We start from the raw sequence: 18,162 nt of genomic DNA, 5'->3' as shown, positions 1-18,162 counted from the left end.
TACGCCTACGATGAGTGCTGGGGAGGTGATTTTTATGTAGAGGGCTTCTAGTTGAGTGGAAGGGTTGATGTGGACTTGAAATTGGAGGTTGTTGGTGATTAGGATGGCTACACCTCCGTGAGAGGTGTCGCGGTCTTTTCTTACAGTTTGGTAGCCAGAGATTGAGAAGTTTTTTGAGGAGGTGAGCCATGTTTCAGTAATGAGTGCAATGTGGATCTTGTGTTTTTGCAGGACGTGGAGTAGTTCGAGTCTTTTTGGAAGTATAGACTCGGAGTTCCAGAGGAGAATGTTGGGCAGGGGGGGGGGGGGCATTATTCGAGGGAGAGGGCTACTTCAACAAACGCCTCCATGCGTTCTAATTGAGTGGTGCATTTTTTTAATTTGGAAATTAGGATTTTTACTGCGTTGATCATGAGTTTGAAGTCGCAGAGGGATGCCAGTTCTTTGTAAATGGAAAAAGCACCAGCCAAGGGTTCTTCCCTGGGAGGGTTTGCATCGCAGATGGGAGACGGGGGTCTTGGAGGGGTTTCTGTGGGTCGTGTTAGGGCGTCCCCGTATGAAATAGTTTGTTTTTTGGGTGGTGGAGGTGGTGGAGTATGGGATTGGTTGAGGGGGGAGGGGGGTATGAGTGGGGTTTGTGAGGGGTTGGAATTTTTCCTTTTGAGATGGTTGAGTAGGGAAGGGCATTGCGAATAGTTTGCAGTGTGGCTACCTTTACAGTTAGCGCATGTGGCTGGAGTGTCACGAGTTTTGGTGCACTCCCTGGTGAGGTGAGGTCCGGCGCATTTTACGCATCTAGGGGAGAGGTTGCAGTTGTTTGCAGAGTGCCCAAAAGCTTGGCACCTGAAGCACTGGGTGTAGTTTTTGCTGGAGTGGAATTTCTCCCAGTACACTCTCGTGTAGAATAAGAAACCGATTTTGGTAATTTTATTGAGTGTTGTGCCGCTAGGGAAAGCAATTTTGTACAGTGGGAAATGCTGGGATTTAGGATTTTTTGGGTTTATTTGGAAGCAGGAGGTGGGAGTGAGGCCATGGGTGGAGATTTCATTTAATACATCCTCTGCTTCCATAGGAGGGAGACCTCGGAGTATGACATTGAGGGTTTTTTCACTATTGGGAGTGAAGGTGTGGAAATGGCGGTTTCCTTCTTTCAGTTTATTAAGGAAGTCTCGGTGGGCGATGATTGTAGGGAGGTTAATTCTAACCTTGTTGCCAAGGTACTTTAGAGTAAAGTTGGGGCCGTATTTCTGTTGGAGGTTCACTGCGAGGGTTTTGATGTCGCCTTTAAAATTGTCGACGTAGATGGGGGGCGGTTTGATGTTTGGGATTGTAGCGGTGGTTTGCTGAGGGAGGGTAACCCCTGGGGGTTGGGAAGTACCAGGGACGTTTGGGGTTTGGTTTGTCGAGGAATCACAGATGTAGCGTCGAATCTGAGCAAGATCCCTCTCTATATACTACCTCGTTGCTAGCCATGAACCGTTAATAACAATTTGGTAACTAAGGAGTCTGGCGCGTCTCGATGCTTCTAGAAAGTTCGATCGTGGTCAACGGAATTATCTATCGGTCCAGAAATAGCCTCAATGATGATAGTTTTTTGTCTTCTTCTCCTTTCGCCTCGTTACAAAACAAAATAATAATAATGATAGACAATTCAAAATATCTGCTGATATCACTACCTCCACTACCTCACCCATGAACTTCTGCTTTCCAGGCTACAGCTACCGAAACAGATGATAAGTACAGAAATTGCTCTGTTCTGATTAACTGACGATTTTCTGCTGATCGGATGTAGAATAAAATGGCGATAATACAAGTGCTTGCTTAGGGAGATAGAAACAGGAGCAGATATCTATAGTCCGTTCAACGAGACAAAAGGATGCATGACTGTATGTGATCGGCCCGTGATCAGGCCAGGGTTTGCACATAAAACTGCATTGATGGTAATATAGCACGCGATGCTCAAAAATCCGCCTCGGCTTGAAAAGAGTCCATCAGAAAAGGATTGCAAATTCTTTCCCGAGTAGCCACTCCTTTTCTGCTGCCACAACACTGATCACGTGAACGTTCTATTTCTGTTTACTTCTTGACTCGTTGATCGCGCCATATTAGTATATTATTGTAATAAGTACGTACCGTAAGTAAGTACCCTTAAAGTAGAGATGTTCAGCAAACTTCGCAGCGGGCAAGTGCAACGGCTACAGACTAAGGGCAAAGCTACGGGTAAGTGATTTAGCAGAGTGAGACCATGTGGTTAATGTCTACGTTACCAAAACCAGGACTTGATCGTGAGTGGCATGAGTGTGTGATACCGGGTGCGAGAGCGGAGAGAGAAACGCAGGTTTTGCTGGTATAGAAGGCATTTAGAAGATAGGTGTGAGTGGTGGTGGTAGAGTAAGGTGGAATAGCGAGAGGGAAGTAAAGGTAAAAGCAAGAAAGCGAAAATAGAGGTGAGAGATGCGAGAATAGATCAGAGGTGCGCTAGAGGCTAGGAATAGGAAAAGCAGAGGGTAAGGTAGATTTGCAAGACAGAAGAGGAAGATCAACAAAGTTAGAGAAGATGCTCGGCAGGAAGGAGAGAGATATGAGATGGATGAGTACATCAGAACAAAAGAAACAGCTAGGGTGAACGTACAGAGGGAAGTAAAAGAAGGGGGAGAAAGTGCAATTAAAGGAAAGGAGAAAGAAAAAGGGGTACACCTGAAATTAATAACGGAAGAAAAGGAGGAAAATAAACCTGAAAATGAAAACAGGTTACTCGTGGAAATGATAAGGGAGATGAGGATAGAAATGAGAGCAATGAGTGAGGAAGCGCAAAGAAATAAATCTGATCTGATGAAAGAATGGAAAGAGAGAGAGAGGGCAGGTGGGAAAAAGAAAGAAGAGAATTAATGGAAAGGTTAAGGACATTAGAATGTAGCATTCAGGATATGTATAGGAGGACGGAGGAGAAAGAGATAGGCAGGGGAGATAAGATCAATACAGAAGAAGACCGGCAGGAAGCACAAAAGACCATAGAAAATAAGGTATCAGAACGAATAGAAAAAACAATAGGGGAAAAGACGAAAAGAATGGAAAGAAGGATAGAAAAGTAGGAGAGAAAGGAAAGGAGGAGGAACATAGTAATTAGAGGATTGGATACAAAGGGGCAAGAAATTAGGGGGGAGGTGGAGGAGTTTATGGAGAAAGAACTGAAGGTCTCGTGTAAGATAGAGTTGGCTAGAATGGTGGGAGGCAGAAGCAACGGAGTGATAGTGGCAGGGGTGAAGGAGGAGGAGTAAAAGGATATTGAAAGGAACAATTGAGAGGAAGAAAGAGGAAATGAAGAAAAAGGTCTCGGAGGAGGTGAGGAAGGCAAGGACACAAGCGGAGGTATGGGCCTTTATTAATAGGGAAAGGAAGAAGAGGAAGGAAACGGGATCGCAAATACCAAAGGTAGAGTGGGTAAACCACTTTGTAAAAGAGTTGGGGGGAACCAAACAGAAAGTGCTGGGTGATAAAAGGGGGAGTATGAGGGAGAAGAAGACGAGGAAGAAATCACGGATGAGGAGACAGAAAGGCAACTGGGAAGGCTAAAGCGGAAGAAAGCAGTGGGCATTGACGAAATTCAGGCGGAAGCATGGATATACTGCGTAGGCAATGTCAGGAAAAAGCTGTTTGATTTGATCAAAGGAATTTGGAAAGGGAAGGGTTTCCTGGAGGATTGGAGAAGGGGGGTGATTGTACCACTACACAAGAAAGGAGATACGAATATAGTGAGTAATTATAGAGGGATTACATTGCTGAGTACGGCATGTAAGCTATATTCAGCAATTGTGAATGAAAGATTAAAAGCGGAGTTGGAGAAAAAGAAAATTCTAAGCGACACGCAGGCGGGATTTAGGAAGAATAGGTGCACAATAGACAACATTTATATTTTACAGCATGTGATAGAGAGGAAGTTAAAGAAGAAAGGAGGTAAATTATACGCGTGCTTTGTGGACTTAAAAGCGGCATTTGACACGATAAATAGGGAAAAATTGTGGGAGGGAATGAGAAGGATGGGGATAACGAGAGGGGTAGTGGAAAGGGTTAAGGAGATTTATCAAGAAGTGAGGACAGTGGTAAAGGCAGGAGGAATTCTGGACCACAAGAGGAGTTAGGCAGGGATGCTGTCTTAGTCCTACGCTGTTCGCGGTATATATGGCGGATATGGAGAAAGAGCTAAGAGAGACGCTAGGAGCAGGAATAAAAGTGGGAGAGATGAAATTTTGTTCTCTGGCCTATGCGGATGACGTAGTAATGGTTGCGAGAAGGGAGGAAGATATGAAACAATTATTAAGGAGACTGGAAATATATTTAGACAAAAAGGAGATGACGCTAAATGTAAAGAAATCTAAGATAATTGTGTTTGGGAAAGGAAGAGGAAAGAGAAAAAAAAGCGATATGGAAATGGAAAGGAGAGGAGATAGAGAAAGTTAAAGAATTTTCATATGTAGGTTCCAAAAGAATGGAGAATGGAAAAGCCACATTAGGGAATGCGTGAAAAGGGCAAGTGTAGCAGTAAGGGAGGTTTGGGGAATTGGGTAGAGGATTTTTAAGGATGATTTTGGCAGAAAAATGTGTATGTTCAACACCCTGGTGGCAATTGGCATGTTGTATGGGGCGGAGGTATATGGGTGGAAAGAAAGAGAGGCGCTAGAGGCGATACAGTTAAAATATATTAAATGGTGCTTAGGACTGGACAGATGTACGCCAGGGTACATCGTTTTAGAGGAAACAAAAGTAGAGAGATTAAGGATAAAGACTGGGAAAAGGGCAATGTGTTATGAACAGAAAATTAGGAAACTAGAGGATCAGAGATTAATTAAAGAATGGTGGTAACAAAAAGTAGGGAATGATACGGAAACACGCAGCGGAATGGAGAGGAAAGAATACTTAAATAGAAATGGATATAGTCAGAGAGGTATGGAGATGCTGAGGGGTGAGAGAGGAGATGAAGTAGTGCGGAAGGAATTAGCGAAGAGAGATAAGGACTTACAGATGCAGGTACAGGATGAGAGAATAAGAAGGTCAAGGTAGAATAATAGATATAAATTTATTAGATGCGTTAATAGATCAGAATATTTAATTAAGAAAAGAAAGAATGGGAATCAGCGATTGATAGCGAGTGAGATGTGGGAATTTAGAGGAACGCAATAGGTTTCGGATGCAGGATGAAGAGAGAAAATGTAAACTACGTGGAAAGGACTACAGGACACTGAAACATTTGGTGGAGGAATGTGAGGAGGTGGAGAGAAGCAGGTGTAGGTTAGAGCAAATTGTAGAAGGTAGAGCCGAAATTAATAAACATACATACATACGTTACCAAAACCTACGCCAATCGTCCATTTTGGCATAATCTGTAGCTGATCTTTGTCGGCGTCTTCAGCCAGTAACGTGTTACTGATAGGAAGTCATACTGAAAGCTAAGGAGAGGAAAGCATTGCCCTCGAAGCTCTGGCTTAGAGCTCGCCGCTTTACCTTTGTCTTGGACTAAAAATCGCTGCCCATACACTGTTCCATACCCAGAGCTATTCAATAGCTCTGTCTTACAGGATATTGCAATTTGACCTATCCAGGGACGACAATGTTGTTAGCGCAAAACTTCCTCACCAGACTCGAAACGAATTACTTGGGGATCTCACTACAAGGAAACTATGACGTACATGGTCGTGAATGACAGACACATGACATGATGATTGCAAGATTCAAGTTATCTCCGCGTAGCATACAAATTCAACAAAATAAGTCGCATGGAACGTTACTTATTATGAATAAAATGAATTATAATATATTATATACATGCTGTTGTAGAAAGGTGGCATCGCGTTATAGTTTGTTGTGGAAGCGAGTAGGCTATAATACTTTGGAACTGTATCATAAAATCGCGCGCATGTGGGCGTAGAGAAACGATGGTGCTCGCTGTCAAAAAATAGGGAAACGACGTCGTAGAAACGGAAGACTGGAGGAAAAATGAAGTGTTCACCTAGCTTCACAGTTTTATTACAATTTCGAAGAAAGAGTAGAAGAATTCGACGCATAGTAGCATAGTGGCAGGGTAGCGGTTCGATGGTAGGCTGTTGAGCGAGCACCGTATACCCAGCAGTGTTACCATTTGCCTTCAACATAAGGGCATTTCTTGTACAGCTACACCGATGTCCTCACCGTTCCCACTCAAGGCTAGTGGGTCTATTGGTGTCTCTTGGTGTGACCAAGAGACAAGAGGCGGAGAGAATACCTCACAAATGCGATTGGACGATTCCAATAGGCTGCCAACGAAAATCCATTGGCATTATCCAATCCCATTTGTGATGGCTAATTCTTCCATCCTTACTTTCCTGCAAGTATGTCGTAAAGTGGTCAGGATGCTGGGATCCTAGTTCCTCATGTCCGCACTTTTCTGCTTCCAGTCAGCAAACTGAAGTGGCGTAATAAGGGAATTGTCGACTTCTCCAACTGTGATGTGCCTACGCCTTTCTAGTACAAGGTGTATTCCCATCGTTTTGGTGTTCGCTTTTCAGTAGAGGCGAGAGATTATAAAAGATATGGAGGTTCGGACGGTCATGCGGGCGCACCTATGTTGTAGGCGCATCGCAGTCACGCTCATGTTCTGATTGCGACTTAAAGCGACCCAGGGGACTCAAGGTAGAGGTACTAATAGGGATAGTATCCATGACCCATGCATTCAACATTGCGAATCGAAGGTACACGATTCGAATACATATATTACGTAACATCGATCTTATGCCAGCGTTATCCCCACCCAGTGTCCATTGAGCCTGTTCCACTCTCGATTTAGTTGTCTAAAAATGTCTTAGGGATTGTTACAGTAAAACCTGTACAATTGAGAGCTGGAAGGAGTGGTCCTCGCTTAAAAACTAAACAACACAGGGTGGGAGCAACTAGAACTGATCATTGCCACCCCATCTCATCGTTTTTACTTTTTCATGTTCCGTATCATTATTGTGGGGTATGAGATAAGAGCGTTTGGGTTATGCGATAGTCGGATCGAGTGAGGTGTGAATGAAGAGTGTTTGGACCGTGTGACTGTTTTTTGAAATGAGAATGCTTGTAGAAAAGTTTGCCCAGTTGCGTGAGAGCGTTGAGAGAGCGAAGACGAACCGTGTGAGATATTTGTGAGAGACTTGTGTGTAAAGACTATTTTATTTGATTATCTTGTTTTTCCCCTTTTCTATTACTACATATCTTGATAAAGTGACTGTGGTTGATCCTTTGTTGTTGAAAATCCCTACATTATTGACTAAGTAAACAACGCGAAAGACAAGAGGAATAATGATCCAAGATTTGAGAAACGTAAGGGATTCGGCGATGCGTGGCGACCGATTGTTCTTATCTCTCGCGTTGATTAGTTTGTTGGTAAGGGCCGCTATAGCGCATAGAAGCTATCGAACTTAGAAGCTAGAATGAATTAAGAGGAACATAAAAGAGGAATTGCATTTAAGATGCTATTAGCATAGATATAGTTGCTGCCAGATGAAGAATGCGAGGTTGCCAGAGTGGAAAGCCCAATTAGACATGCATACAAAAACCAAAGCAAACATCGTAGTCGAATAGTGACGAAATAGAACTTAAAATATCGAAAAAATCTGTAAAATCCATTATACCTTCAACGAAACGTCGTATCTGCCTTGCCTTACTACAGGAATATAGAGGATTATGTTTAAGCCTTTGCGGTCGTATTAAGTTTGTGTATGGGTGCGATGCTGAACAATAACAAAGATTTACAAAAATAAATAAATGGCATGGGTGGCTAATAGTAGGCATACGACCGCGAATGATTAATATATCGAGAATGTTGGCACAACGAAGTACATATGAGAGATGCTTGAATAACATGAAAGATTCCATAATATAACGAGACTTAGTCTGATCAAACGTTCGTACATGATTGATCAAACTACATTATAACTTTTTCTAAAAACAGACGATAGAGCACATGTAGCATTAGATAAAAATAGATGATAATTTATTGATAATGACAAGGATTATATTGGCGTTGCGTCACAAAGACGAGCATTCTTACATTCGATGAAAAAGATATTCTTCGAGCATTCTTGAATACTTTTTACAATATTATAATTAGTTTCCATCGCCTAATATATGTTACAAATTGAATAATTTTAAAATTAATTTTGGACTTGATATACAACACATGATATCAATAGTTAAATTTAACCGATTCCGTTGATGGCAATACGCAAAGAATTCTAACAGAGTGGACACGCTAAAGGTTTAGGGATACTTTCAATCACATCATTCATAAAAGATAATACAATCGAAAGATACCTCGCAAATGGTATCCTACATTTTACGTAAAAGTTTCCCATTGAGTAGACTTGATCAACGTTAAAATTCGAATTTCTATTAACTCTTAAAACTTAACAGACCGCGCGATACGTTACGTTAAACAAATTTTATTATGGAAATAGTTTACTTACAATTCAAGACGAGTTAAAAAATAATCTATACTATAATACATCAAGTTTCTACATATCTTAAACAGTAAATCAATGGGACAAGGAAACAACCTAGTAAATAAGTTGCTTGCATTGATGCAATAAAATATTACACAAGGTATAATACGTGCACGAATTTAGAAAGACGCGAAAGGAGAAAGGAAAGGCCCATTCATAATGTTCTACCTAAAACATGACCATAGATTGTAAACTATAAATAACAGGGAATGGTTTTCAAAATGTGTAAATATCATAACTGTCTCAATAATTCGTTCGACCTAACAATACCATACATATTTATGTATAAATTATAGTCGCTTCTGTAAAAATATTATTTAAAAACTTGAAAAACCATGCGTTACTTAGAGGATCACCTAAGCCAGACTTGTCCACACTCATTTACGTTATCTTGACGACTTGTTCAGGCATTGATACCGTTTCGTCATAGTTAACGATCGGTATACGCTCGCTACAACACAGAATGTGAACCTCATCATCATTATCCTGCTCTTCAATTTCTTTAGGAGCATTCCTCTTCTTTTCCCAAATGACTTCTACCAAATCATCATCTTCCTCCGAGATATGGACAGCTGCATCCTCATTACACGGACGCGATTCGTTCAGATGCATGTTGCCTTCCTTGATGAAGGTGGTATCATCGGACAGGCAGTCGATGTGCTTTGGTGAAGTCCGAGACGAGTTGCCGATGTTTTTCTTAATTACCTGACTATGTGCACACTTCAGATGCATCACGAACGCATTTAATGATGTACATTTTTGGTTGCATACTGGACAGAACGCATATAAATCCTGCGTACTTGCATTCACACTCTGTGCATCCTGTTCACTCGCACCCGCTAACGAATCGATTGTTGATAAGGATTTCTCCTGACTGTCACTACATTCGCTATTTGTAGAATTGGTTGCATCAACAGGTTCACTATTCGCAGAGGCAATCGGCGGCGTGTCTGTTAGAGTATGTACTTGAGGCGATGACGTGTCATGTTTCTCGTGAAGTAATAGCTCAGCAGCACTTTCAGGATCATTCTGAATGATCATGGGATAAAGAACCTTGCTCTTCCACATGCTTCTTCCATGAAAATGAATGATATGCTGGTACCTGACCACCGCATTGCCGAATCTTTCATCGCACCCAGGACACGTGTACTTCAAACGGCCGATGCCAGCACCATGTTTCTTCAAGTGCTGCTTCAGCAGCTTCAGGAACACAAATTTCCTACCGCATTGCTCGCAGACATGGTTCCCTCTGTCCACGTAGCGTGCTTTATGATAGGATAGAGCCCTCTCGGAATCGAATGTCACCAAACAATCGACACACATTGTTAACTTCTTTCTCAGTTGACCGTTGAAAACTGAATTGGGCATAACAGCGCTTTGATCGCAGCGTTGCGTGTTCTGTACACCATTAGTTGCCGGATTCTCAATCTTCGCATTTTGGTGGAAATGCATCACATGAATCCAGACATTCATTTGATTTTCGAATCCTTCGCGACATATAGGACAGTGATATTTAGACAAAATGAAGTTCAAATTCGTGTGTCTTAATTTGTGAACCTCTAGGTTATGCAGCTCTGAGAAGTGATGGTTGCAAATTTTACAACTGTACAAATAGTTAGATTCGTTTGAGTATTCCTGGGAATGATAATTCAATTTTTCAAGGCTTTCGAACTTCATACCACAAATAGTGCAGACAAAAGCTTGGTTACTGCAGTCACGATGAATCTCGCTGGTCATCGGGTGAAAGTGTGCTTCGTGAGAGTTCAGTTCTACACTCCCGGGGAGCACTTCTTTGCAGTGGCGACATTTGTAACAATCAATGGGGTTGGAACTACTATGAGACAAACTCTGGTGCTTTTTGAGAATGTCATTTGTAAGACATCTTCTGGTACAGTGAGGGCATAGGTAATCGCCGTCATTAGTGTACTCTATCTTGTGCTGACGCAGGTTTTCTGCAGCCATGAAACTTAAATTACAAATGTCGCAGCTGTATTTCGAAATCGACCCATCCGACGTTATCGCGTTTACAGCAGATATCATGTAGGTATGCTCTTGAAGATACTGCAGAGATCTAACGGGCAACATCATGTGCACATGGTATTTATGCGCATGGTACTGCGACTCCATGGTGAAGCCTTCGCCGCAGGTCTCGCATGTAAACGCGTACTGTTTCTTCATGTCTTCCGTGGTATGCTCGAATTTAATGTGATTATGCAGCATGAACATTCCTTGGTAGGTCTTACTGCAGATCGAGCAGGTAAACGATTGACCCTTGTAGTAGAAAATATTGTGCTGGATGAACCGTTCGCTAGACTCGAACACCAGATTACATACACTGCACACTTTGCACACCAACCAATCTTGGGTGGTGTCTACGCACGGTATGGGAATAATAGGTGTCTGACCAGCGTGGAAGTGTTTCGTGTGAATATGAACACTGAGCTTTGTCATGAAGCCCTGAGTGCAAAACGAGCAGAAGTACTTGAACTCTCGAAGAGTATCTATCGCGTGGGTGTTACGACGGTGATTCCGCAGTAATCTCATATTGCTGAACGCGGTGTTGCAGCTCTCGCAAACGTACGTGGCGGCTTTGGAGTAGGTCTGATCGTGTATGCATAATTTTTGAAATGTTTGAAAGCGAGTATTGCAAGTGATGCAAAAGAATTTCTCCTTGTCAGCGTCGGAAAGGTCTACGTTGTATCCCTTCGCTACAGCGATACCCTTCAACAACCTCTTCGGTTGTATCACTGTCGATGATTTTGCATTATGAAGATCATGGTCCAGTTCAATGTTCGAATCTTTCAATGTTCGTTCCGTTAGTGATGTTTCCACGGGATTCGGCACTTTTTGCAATTTCTTGCCTCTTGTCCCCATTTTCTTACACAGTCTTTGGTGCTCCTTGAAACGGGACTTTAACCGAAAGCGCTTGCCGCAAACCTTGCACTGGATCTTTTCGGAGATCACACACTTGCCCAGTTTCTTGTTACGTTGCCTGTCGTTCTTCGGTAACAATACCTGGATGCAGTGCAGTATGAGGTGCTGCTTCAATATTACTAGTGACGAAAACTTCTCAAAGCACACGCAGCACTGAATACGCTTGAAACCACAATGTCTCTTCATGTAGTGTGACTGCAATTCAGTTCTAGTTTTGTACATAGCGCTGCATATACTCGATATGTAGAACACATGGTGTAGCGCCAAATGCTTGCATAAATTTTTCTTTAAAGGGAAGCGTTCCTTGCAAACTTTACACCGAAACAGTATACGTGAGCTGGTTTTCGTGCTATCACAAGATGCATTAGACATTTCTGATTCTTGTAAGCATTCTACTGTTATAGGTTCGTCCACTTTGGTTAGTGGAACGTTCGATCTCGTTAACTTCATATTCTTTCTCCACATTTCTGCGAGTTCTTCGTCTTCTCTTATCGAGATTTGAATAACGTCGACAGTTTTTGTTTCAACCACCATATCGCATCTAACTAAGTTAATTTTGCAGCCTTTACATTTGAATTTGGTCCTCAGTTCGTCCTCCGTCCATTTATGCTTACGTTTTTCTCTAACCATGCGAGGGGACAGTGTTCTGGACCTAATTCTCTTAATAGATTTGTTCGTGGGTGTCGTATTTAAATCATTTGAAGCTTGGTCAATGGCATTTCTTGTTACGCGTCGAAGACTGTAATTTTGTAATGCGAATTCGCTAGATTCATCTTCCACTTCTACTTTTACATTATTACTGAGTAATCCTTCCATCGTGTCGGAATCTATGTGTATTTGGACAAATGGTTGGTTAGGCTTCGTAGTGTTGTCTTTTGGTGTAGAGATTTCATTGTTAATTGACGTTATCTTCGTTCCACTTTCCAGACCTAGATCTACCTTCTCTGTTATCATCCCGCTTCTTCTAGTTACAACTTTTTTGTGGATATCCTCTTCAGGACCACGTGACTCGGATATCCTCTTCAATTCTATAGGTGTGCTCCTTTTCGGTGTTTGGACATAAAAATCAGTTCCCTGTATCAGTGTTTGATTTTGTTTAGCTATCGCTTTCTTCAGAGTTTTTTTTGGAGTATTAACTTGTTGCGGAGAAGTAGCTTCTGTTATTCTAATGTTTCCTGACCAGAACTCGGTTATAGTCGTTTGTCTCATTTTTTTGGTGGAAGGACTGGTTTCATTATCTCCTTTCTGCTGTACAGAAGAACTTTCTCTGTGACTATCAGCACCCTCAGTTAATGGGAATTCACTGCTTTCATCAATTTCAGTGGTTTTACTAGTTTCTCCTACATTCATACTTTCTTCGGTTTTACTAGTTTCTCTTGCTTCCATATTTTCTCTGGTTTTACTAGTTTCTCTTGCTTCCATATTTTCTCTGGTTTTACTAGTTTCTCTTGCTTTATTAGTTTCATTTGACTTACCAGTTTCTCCGATTTCACTAACTTCTCTGGTTCTCGTATTTCCACTAATTTTACCATTTTTCCTGGTTTTATTAATCCCTTCTAGTTTTTTCATTTTCATAGATTCATCAATTTCGCTAGGATTATCAGACTGGTTTGCAGAACAGGGTAATAATGCATTGTGTTTATGAAACACGTGACATTGTAAATGCGATTTCTTCGAGTATCTCGCGTTACAGAAAGAGCAGTAAAAGCATACTCTTTTGGAACGAATACTTTTTCGCCTACGGATCCAAATTTGATTATTTAACAAATGTGGTAATTTACATAACGAAAGACATTTATTACAAGGATGCTCGATCTTTTCCGGGTAATTGTCTATATGCTTCCGTAATTTTTTCAAGGACTTAAATTTGATGCAACATATGCGACATTTCACCTGTGCTTCTTGGATTAGTTCTGAAAACTTATATTTAACGCGGGCACTCTTCTCCGGCTTTTTCGATTCTTTAAATGACGAAGCTTTACGCTTTCGCTTATTGATAACGTTCGTGTTAGGTATGTCTATATCATCACGGTCCTTAGGCGATATAAGCTTATTCTCTTTGTTATTTAAACTACTCAATCGTTGCGTCCCCTGAACAACTGTTTCGCCTATTACGGCAGCTTTTGCATTGTTATCTGCCAGCTGCAAAGTACTGCTCTGGTAATTACCATCCGTATCGCGTGGTTCTTGTTTAATCTCCAGCTGAGTTGTAACATGCTGAAAGAAAATGTACAAACAATATTGAACAACCTAACACGCAATTCTCAAAAAACTCTATAGTACGAAGGATTAATTCTTTTACATGACGCGAGGCAGAGCATAAAACAAAAAACCTATTGATACGATCCACGGAAATTTGTCATGACAGACATTGTCCTGATGATTTTACAATGATCCAGTACGTTCCGAAAGGAATTTCTATCTTTGATGTCACCAAGACTGATCTGCTTTCTTCCTAGCGACTGGAAACTATGAGCAAGAACGGGCGTGGTTTTTTGGGCAGCTACCAAAGCATAATGTTTCCTACTTATTTATTGTCAATGAGGAACAAATTTAGTCATGATATTTTTTATTTTTATTGAGATTCTTTCCCTAAACCATTTTCACGAACTGATCAGGATAGAGATAGTCAGCTAACACAATACTGCTACGTATACGGAATTGAATAGAATTACAAAGATATATGGAGAAATATGTGCAAATTCCATTACTGATACCTAGAACTATATCTGCAGTTATGGTTGAAACTATGATTCCCTAAATCATTATTAAACAGGGGGCAATAGTATCTTACTGAAATCTTGCGAACTGTTCAAATAGCTAAACACATTAACCCAGAGCTGGATAACTGATTGGTTGTAAACTACCCCCTCAATAGAGCATAGACTCCTCTCTCCCTCCCCCCCCCCCCCCAACCCCCATTCATCCACTATGGGAACCAGATCGAATGAGTAAAACTGCAGCAAGAGAATATCTTTTCAATCAAAGTGATCCTTATGAAAAAACCAAGAAGTAATCATTCCCTAAACGTGCGTACCTACCGTCTCCCCGTTGTGGTATTAGGTTGTCAAGTATGAAATGGAGCAAAGTTCATGTTTTTTATTTCAATTGCACATAACCTCATTTAGCCGCCGTATTTTGGCATAATTTGTTTTTCGTGTGAAAGGTACATCTTTGCCTCTTTCCAACGCATATTTCAGTTTGAAAAAATTTGCAATTTTTTTTGTATAGGCAATTAAATGAGACCATGGAAATCAGCGAAATTCGTGTGGTAATAAAGTATGAGTTCCACCGTGGAGACACAACACGACAGGCAGTCGCCAATAACAATAGAGTGCTCGGCATTCACGTGGCTACAAACGCGACTGTAGCCCGTTGGTTTAAGAAATTTCGTTCGAAAGATTTGGACCTGTCTAATGAACCACGTCGTCGACCCAAGACTCAGGTGGATAATGACGTCCTGAAAGCCACTGCGGAAACGAATTCCAGCCAAAGTGCACGTGAATTATTATTAATGTACAATGTATCACAACAAACCATATTGACTCATTTGGCACAAAATCGGTAAAGTGAAAAAACTGGACAAATGGATACCGCATGAATTGACTGATGCACAGAAGGAACGAAGACTCGACGCATGTCTTTCTCTTCTTTCTCGCAAGAAAGCCAAACCATTTCTCAATTAAATTGTTACGTGCGATAAAAAATGGATCATGTACGATAATCGTAAGCGTTCATCGCAATGGTTGGACAAAGATGAACCAGCAAAACACTGTCCGAAACGAGGCATCCACCAGAAGAAGCTGATGGTCACTGTTTGGTGGTCTGGCTCAGGCGTCATCCACCACAGCTTGTGGAACCAAGCCAATCGATCACGGCGGATGTCTACTTTATCAACTAGTCGAAATAATGAGAAATCTTGCGATTAAACAGCCAAAATTAGTTAATCGGTTGACCCCAATTCTCCTGCGCGACAACGCTCAACCACATGACGCACGAATGACCGTGTCAAAGTTGGAAACTCTCCGTCACCCACCGTACTCGCCAGACCTTGCCCCCACTGACTTTCATTTCTTTCAAAATTTAAACAACTTTTTATCTGAAAAAAATTCAATTCCGCACAGGCTGTCAAAATGGCGTTTCAAGAGTTCATTGATTCCCGTGACCCAGGCTTCTACAGCAAAGGAATAAATGAGTTACCTCTAAAATGGCAAAAGTGTATCGATAATATGGGTGCATACTTTGATTAAAAATAAAAAGTTTTTATTGGAGAAAAATCGAATTCAATTATGTGCATTTTTTGCCCCATTTCATACTTGACAACCCAATAGCTGCAGATTAGAAAGAAAAATGCTCAGCTTCTACTCAAGAAATAATAATCAGTTACCCAGCCGTTCGCTCGATTTTTCAAGAAATTTAAGAAAATGTTTAGTATTGGACAAGTGTGGGAGCCTGGCAACAACTGCATGGTAGCAATAATTAAAAAATGAATAATAAATAAGCATAAGACGGGCAGAATACTCTTTAATGATGCCGACTGACACGATATGCACAAATTTGTAAGAAATATGCACTGTCAATGTGAATAGTTTTGAGGCCATGTTCAGCTATTTGCTGGAGTGCCTGACCCACGACTTTGAATCTGCACGCAAAATGATATAGGCGATGACACTTGCAACAGTTGGTAAGTGACCAGTCGGTAAACCGACAGTCGATAAGTAGGTAAATGATTTTAGGTAAATGAAGTATAAGGTGGACACTGTGCCACACTATGACATATGGTCATTTGTACTACTATTTATAAAAAGAAATGCAGTAACAATTTTTCAATCATGTGGTGTAATCGTTTCATAAATATTCTGCTCTATTACCGTTTATATAGTCTGATAATTTAATGATAGCATGACATGCTTATTGATTCAGCTATTAACATATATTTTAACAAAGGAGCACGTAACAAGAAAACAAGTGTAAAACATATGATACAGTGAAATAAACATTAATATCCAGACACATGTTACATGTCTGGATAATACAAAACATTGAAAGTAAACTAATGTAAAGTCATTTAACATATTTTAATTCAATATTTATTTTGCTATCACAATTAGAACAGCATAATGTAATACAACAGTACTTATATTATTTTAGACATTTAAATCATTGCAATGATAGAATATATCATTGTTAAGTTCCGAACACATTTGGAAGTGCTTAAGCAACAGGAGTTTATAAGACATATTGAGGTATTATATTGCACGTTCTATATGAAAACAATTATGAAGAACATGTGACAGTTATGAAACAATACAAATAAAATAGACATGAAAGAGTAATATATATAATATAAAAAGTAATGAAATAATGTGAATATATGGTACTTACATTCAGCTTGTCATAGAAGGACGCATTCGTCAGGACAGAATCAACTGGGCGATCGTATACATAAACTCGAGCCATTTTCTCACTGAGAAATCATATTCACATAAAAAAAATGCTGAGGTGCGAAGGAGAAAAATTTGGTTCTGTTACCTCTTAATTGTACTATTTCAAATGTTTTTTCAAATCATATTACAGAACAAATAATGTTTACTACCTTTAAGTTATCATCTAAGTCTACACATGAGATTACATAATCATTATAATAATTATAATGCTATATGATCATATATAATCATTTTCAATAATAACACAAATTTTAATTCATCAAAATCATTATGGACGATGATAGAAGAAAAGAAAAATCTAGAATTATCACACAATTACTACAAAACTTCATGATAACAAAACAAGTATGACAGTGTCTATAGATTAAAATACGGCAATGACCAAAAATATAATCTCTATATACGATAATTATAAAATGTTATTAAAATACATACAATGGAAAATTATGATGTCGGTTGACTACAGAATCACTGCAGCATATCAGAAATCAAAATGGCGAGTTTACGTGCTGACATATCACTTTATACGTGTCCACGTTCAGGTAGGTTATAAACCTAACAACACGACATGTTATCGCAATTAATGCTTCCAGAGTGATGACTCATAGACACTGACACGATCTCGAGAGTTGCACTTGTACAAAACCGCGCAGAAAATATGTCTATCATGTCTAAATTCTCGAATCTAATACAATTATATATTTGGTTAACATTATAAAAATTAAAAAAAGGGCGATGCAGTTCCGTGAAGTAGATAATCAACCAACGGAGAAATTTTTGTACGAATCATGTTTAGTTTGAACGAACGTTTACACGGTTCACGCTTGAATAGACTATGTAGCGGTAGGCTCGACGCGCCATCTAGAATAGCTAGGTTAAGATAAATGTAACTAGGTTAGAAAAAAATGTAACTAGTCATTAGCATAGTTAGTTTTGAGCCCTTAGGTTAAGTTAGTTGTATTCTACCCGTAAGCAAAAGCGCCGTCGACGTGGGTGTTCAAAGAAGCAAAAAATATTTATTCATTCTTCCTACATCCGCCCACGCATCAAGACGTAATAAAGCCAGGTTGAATCTCGCGCGTGCGCGCGCGCTCTCATTCGTCACTGTTTTTTCATTAATAACTCGTTAACAAAGCCGCGGATTGCATTTCAGCAAAGAAAAAGGATACTTGAAATGGCCTCAGGAACCTCTCATTTTCTGGAGTATGAATAATTTGGTACACCCTGTATATACCAATGAAAGATGAGATCAGCTGGCATAAGGCGGC

At 40.3% G+C, this 18,162-nt stretch overlaps 1 protein-coding gene across 2 annotated transcripts; it reads right to left on the bottom strand.

Annotated features, from left to right (window-relative positions):
- Positions 1-7,339: 7,339 nt before the first annotated feature.
- On the bottom strand, positions 7,340-17,711 carry LOC144473908 (uncharacterized). Of its 2 annotated transcripts, XM_078188308.1 has the most exons (3): positions 17,330-17,711; positions 16,833-16,914; positions 7,340-13,664 (listed from the first exon to the last, which is right to left on the bottom strand). In XM_078188308.1, the coding sequence occupies exons 2-3, from the start codon at positions 16,905-16,907 to the stop codon at positions 8,895-8,897; spliced, it is 4,845 nt and encodes a 1,614-aa protein (XP_078044434.1). In that variant the 5' UTR covers positions 16,908-16,914; positions 17,330-17,711; the 3' UTR covers positions 7,340-8,894. The 2 variants fall into 2 exon arrangements, with proteins under 2 accessions (XP_078044434.1, XP_078044435.1); XM_078188309.1 differs by lacking the exons at positions 16,833-16,914; positions 17,330-17,711 and having other exon boundaries at positions 7,341-13,185; positions 13,341-13,476.
- Positions 17,712-18,162: the final 451 nt, after the last annotated feature.

The sequence above is a fragment of the Augochlora pura genome, chromosome 7 (assembly GCF_028453695.1).
Source record: "Augochlora pura isolate Apur16 chromosome 7, APUR_v2.2.1, whole genome shotgun sequence".
NCBI classification, from domain to species: domain Eukaryota; kingdom Metazoa; phylum Arthropoda; class Insecta; order Hymenoptera; family Halictidae; genus Augochlora; species Augochlora pura.
Note: the sequence above shows the minus strand (reverse complement) of the source record. Positions and strands in the feature narration are given on the sequence as shown.